General features: G+C 47.5%; 1 protein-coding gene across 1 annotated transcript; it reads right to left on the reverse strand.

Moving 5' to 3' along the window:
- Nucleotides 1-288: 288 nt before the first annotated feature.
- LOC112240902 (actin, cytoplasmic 1) lies at nucleotides 289-4,241 on the reverse strand. Its single transcript, XM_042316123.1, has 6 exons — nucleotides 4,109-4,241; nucleotides 2,868-2,992; nucleotides 2,335-2,574; nucleotides 1,428-1,866; nucleotides 1,137-1,318; nucleotides 289-994 (listed from the first exon to the last, which is right to left on the reverse strand). The coding sequence occupies exons 2-6, from the start codon at nucleotides 2,988-2,990 to the stop codon at nucleotides 851-853; spliced, it is 1,128 nt and encodes a 375-aa protein (XP_042172057.1). The 5' UTR covers nucleotides 2,991-2,992; nucleotides 4,109-4,241; the 3' UTR covers nucleotides 289-850.
- Nucleotides 4,242-4,960: the final 719 nt, after the last annotated feature.

Here is a 4,960-nt window from a genome sequence, read left to right on the forward strand (position 1 = left end):
TCTCGTCTGCTGCAGAAATGTAATATGCAGGGAGATCTGTATACTGTAGCTAAGTAATACTCACTGTGTTGTGTAGGAAGCGGTTAGTAGCCCATATACCTCACCCTAATAATTTGGCCTACAGTTCTGACTTGGTGTACAGGGAGAACACTGTAACAGCCCATGTTCTGAATTCTGTCACTACTTCACAGGGCAGTAAGGCAGAAGGAGCAGGATGTTACCAAAAAAGACCGGTACCCAGTACAACCGGATCAACACCATGGAGGAAGGCAGAAGAGAATACAACCATTTCAATAGACATGTGCACTTTATTAGTTGTGTTGGTCCACAACAGGAGCCCCCTGCCCCACCCTACACCCCCCCAGAGAGAGGAACACCTCTCAGAATGGTCAAACCTTTTTTTGCATAACAACAAACTGGACCATGTATCTATAAGACTGAAAATACAAAAACAATATTGTTTTTATATCAATTAAATCATTTACATTAAGCTTCCCCCCCCTCCACACAAAGCCCCAAATACAGCCCTATCCCCTAGGTAATGCACTAGATCCCTATGGGCCCTGGTCACTAGCACACTAGGTAGGGGATAGGGGTGGACAGCAACACCTCCATAGAGGTCAATAAGGTGGAACATAAACATTAGACTGTAACTAACAGGACATGTGGAGAGTCATGACCGTCAGACAACGACGACATCACATCCTGTCCATCCAGCCAAACAGGGAGGCTCTCAGACAGACCGACAGCAGGAGAAGACACGCCAGTGGAGGGAGATCTAACAGGCAACACCGACTCAGAGTCTTCATTGGAATGGGAAGGAGGAGAGAGTCTGTACGGGTCGGGTTGTTTAGAAGCATTTACGGTGGACGATGGAGGGACCAGACTCGTCGTACTCCTGCTTGCTGATCCACATCTGTTGGAAGGTGGAGAGAGAAGCCAAGATGGAGCCTCCGATCCAGACGGAGTATTTACGCTCTGGAGGGGCGATGATCTGGAGGAGAGACAGATGGGGGGACGACACATTAACATGAGTACAGACCTTCACACTGTAGTTCTAGCATCAGGTAATGCTGCTAACTACAGGAGGAAGCAGACCGATGGTTCAGAGATATGGACTTGGTTTATTTAGTCACCTTGATCTTCATGGTGGAGGGGGCCAGAGAGGTGATCTCCTTCTGCATCCTGTCAGCGATGCCGGGGTACATGGTGGTTCCTCCGGACAGCACAGTGTTGGCGTACAGGTCCTTACGGATGTCCACGTCACACTTCATGATAGAGTTGAAGGTGGTCTCGTGGATACCGCAAGACTCCATACCTGGAGAGAGAGGAGACAAAATGTCCGTCACTACGGGGCAACCGCAACACAAGATGGCTGCCAGATGGAACGGATCAGCTGATCCAGAGAGGTTAGTTAAGAGACTCACCGAGGAAGGAGGGCTGGAAGAGGGCCTCTGGGCAGCGGAACCTCTCGTTGCCGATGGTGATGACCTGTCCGTCAGGCAGCTCGTAGCTCTTCTCCAGAGAGGAAGAGGAGGCAGCGGTGCCCATCTCCTGCTCAAAGTCCAGCGCCACATAGCACAGCTTCTCCTTGATGTCTCGTACGATTTCCCTCTCGGCCGTGGTGGTGAAGCTGTAGCCGCGCTCCGTCAGGATCTTCATCAGGTAGTCAGTGAGGTCGCGGCCGGCCAGATCCAGACGCAGGATGGCGTGGGGCAGAGCGTAGCCCTCGTAGATGGGTACTGTGTGGGTCACGCCGTCACCGGAGTCCATGACGATACCGGTGGTACGGCCGGAGGCGTACAGGGACAACACGGCCTGGATGGCCACGTACATGGCAGGGGTGTTGAAGGTCTCAAACATGATCTGGAGACGAGAGAGGAGAGGGATGAGTCACAGTGCTGGAGGACTACAGTAGAGACAGGAGTCACAGCACCCTGTAGAACATGCTGTCCAGTGAGTCAGAGGGAAACGGTCATTAGTGAAGAAACACAGCAGCCATTCCTACATGATGTAACGTCAATATAAACCACTAGAGTAGCTAATTCACAGCACGGCCCCACAGGCCAGGCGGCCCTACATGTTAATCTAGTCAATCCAGCAGTCAGCAGGGTGCAGAGAGGCAGAACAGACCGACAGACAGGAGACCTGGAGCTTCCAGAGGGGTGACAGATCAGCTGTAAGGACAGAGGGCCTGGAGGAGGAGGGGGAGAGGGGCAGAAGTGAACAGTGGAGGAGGAGGAAGAAGGCAGAACTGAACAGTGGAGGAGGGAAGGCAGAAGTGAAGAGTGGAGGAGGAAGAAGGCAGAAGTGAACAGTGGAGGGGGACATTACCTGGGTCATCTTCTCCCTGTTGGCTTTGGGGTTGAGGGGGGCCTCAGTGAGCAGGACGGGGTGCTCCTCTGGAGCCACTCTCAGCTCGTTGTAGAAGGTGTGATGCCAGATCTTCTCCATGTCGTCCCAGTTGGTGACGATGCCGTGCTCGATGGGGTACTTCAGAGTCAGGATGCCCCTCTTGCTCTGAGCCTCGTCTCCCACGTAACTGTCCTTCTGGCCCATCCCAACCATCACTCCCTGGAGACACACTCAGGTCAGTGACAATGTACTCCATGGAATGTTAAGGCTGATCTACAGTATTAATGATGTTGATTGGAACTGACCTTTTAAGGTTGATGTTGCATAGCAACAGAAAATTAAATTACATGCTAAATATTCTATAGGGAACCATACTAGTGTACTACACTACACAACGCAGTCAGTGTAATGTTGACTAGAGACAACGTCAAATGGTGACAAAAATTAGTTCCAATAGCAATGTAACAGTTTCCACATTAAGTATAGCAGATAAAGTTGTTATATTTCATTACCTGATGTCTGGGGCGACCCACGATGGAGGGGAACACAGCCCGAGGAGCATCATCTCCTGCGAAACCGGCCTTGCACATACCGGAGCCGTTATCAACGACCAGGGCGGCGATTTCATCTTCCATTTCTGCACCGGGAAGAAAAAGACAGAAATGAGACTGACGTCTTTACCGGGGTGCGTCGCCTGCCTGTCACTATTGAGCCAGTGTACTATAAGTGACCGGCCGCTAGGTGGCGCTGAACAGCAACAATCCAGACCATTCACTCACTCAGCATTTACAACCACTCAATTTGCTTTATCATAAAAAAGCATTAACTAAATTGGCTTTTGAGGCTTAATTTAAGGTTCAGCATAAAGGTTAGTTGTGTAGTTAAGTTGTAAAACTAGAGAGTAGAAATAGACAGAGTTGATGACTGGCACTCAGACAGCGCCTCTAGACAAAAGGCTGTGTGTTTTCGGCCGAGGCGTCGCCATATAAGGCAATAGATGGAGCGTCCCCTGACATGTGTTAGTCTGACAGAGGCCACTCCCTGGTCCGGGATAAACAGCCAGACAATAACCCAGGCTAGGTCACATCTATCCTGAATATGGTTACACAGGGAGATGTTTCCGTGCTTTCAGATCACACTAAATGCCCATATGTTTTAGGCTTCTAACTGGTGTGAAATGTTTCCTATTAAAAAAAAAAGACACATTGACCTACAAAAAAAAAAACAGACTCATATGAGCCAAATAGTCATAAAAATACTCAACATATAGGAAGTAATTTACCTCACTTTTAAGAATGAGTTAATAACAGCCTGACTTTAATGCAGGTGAACTTTAACAGATATCCTTGAAACCTCTCAACAGGGAGTTTAACAAGTCAACCTCCATTATCGGGAAAACGGTCAACCGGAAGTCATTTCAGCAGTGGAACCATTAAACTACTTTAATTTACAACAAATGTCAACGATAAGACAGACCCCGGTTAACACACCCACTCAGATGTTGAGCTAGATAAATCAAATATTTAATTAAATAGATACAAATCAAATTAAATATATATAAATTTCATTTTTAAAATGACGGGGAAAAAAACGTTTAAAACCCTGTGTAAACGGACCGACGACAGCTAGCTAGGAGCGTTCACTGAAAACGGTACAAGTTAACCAGATAACTAACTTATCTAGTTGTCTACGTTGAAATGTAACAATTAAACATAAATAACATTTTTTTTAAACACAGTATTACAGCTCTTACCTGTGTTTTAGTGGGGAAAAGTTACCGGTGTTAATCAGAGAAACTGTCTCTTTACTCCCTTCTTCCTGCGCAGTGAGAAACGTAATGAGGAAGTGTTGCCAAGGCTCCGGGTTTTATATCCGCATACGTCGCAACCCCCCTCTATCCATATAAGGCAAACTTTCTGCAGGGCGGCTCCTGATTGGTCGAGGGCGTATCCACTCGGATTGAACCCATTGTGCCACACTGGGCCTCTGCATTGACAGCACTTGTTTCAAAAGGAGGCAAAATAAAGTGTAGGCCCTTTAATTAATATAACGTTAATAACTCCTATACACAATATAACGTCCTAGCGAACATAACAAGGTCATTGATTAGGATAGGTGTCATCGTGTTCAACGATTGGCAGAATTGATGTATGATCAATAGTTTCTGTCATGGCCACCGTGATGATGGTTAAACTAAGGCGAGAGTTAAAGTTAGATAACTAACGTAGAGGGGTTGTTCTTCCTTTGAAAGGGAAGTAGGTTTTGTATTGGATTCAACGGTACAGCTACAAGGTAACTATGGTCAGGTCGTGATGCGGGGACAATGCAAGGTCCAGCTAACATGTGAGGAATGGTGTTGGTGTAATTTGAGTCGGTGTAAATCTTTGTGGTGTATATACTGACATTCCAGAGGCCCAGGGTCGTTAGGCCGGCTGCCCGCTAGCCTGATAATTAGCTTAACCGGTGTTATATACAGAGCCCACATCCCCTACTAGACTGAGACAACACACATCCCCCACTAGACTGAGACAACACACAACCCCCACTAGACTGAGACAACACACAACCCCTACTAGACTGAGACAACACACAACCCCTACTAGAC

The sequence above is a fragment of the Oncorhynchus tshawytscha genome, unplaced genomic scaffold, assembly GCF_018296145.1.
Source record: "Oncorhynchus tshawytscha isolate Ot180627B unplaced genomic scaffold, Otsh_v2.0 Un_contig_242_pilon_pilon, whole genome shotgun sequence".
In the NCBI taxonomy this organism is placed as follows: Eukaryota; Metazoa; Chordata; class Actinopteri; order Salmoniformes; family Salmonidae; genus Oncorhynchus; species Oncorhynchus tshawytscha.

What these genes read in the sequence shown, in the direction of transcription:
- LOC112240902 (XM_042316123.1), bottom strand. Translation starts at nt 2,990, where the DNA reads ATGGAAGATGAAATCGCCGCCCTGGTCGTTGATAACGGCTCCGGTATG. An exon ending in TGGGTCGCCCCAGACATCAG is followed by an intron (nt 2,575 to 2,867) that starts GTAATGAAATAT and finishes GTGTGTCTCCAG; the next exon opens with GGAGTGATGGTTGGGATGGG. An exon ending in ACAGGGAGAAGATGACCCAG is followed by an intron (nt 1,867 to 2,334) that starts GTAATGTCCCCC and finishes TCTCGTCTCCAG; the next exon opens with ATCATGTTTGAGACCTTCAA.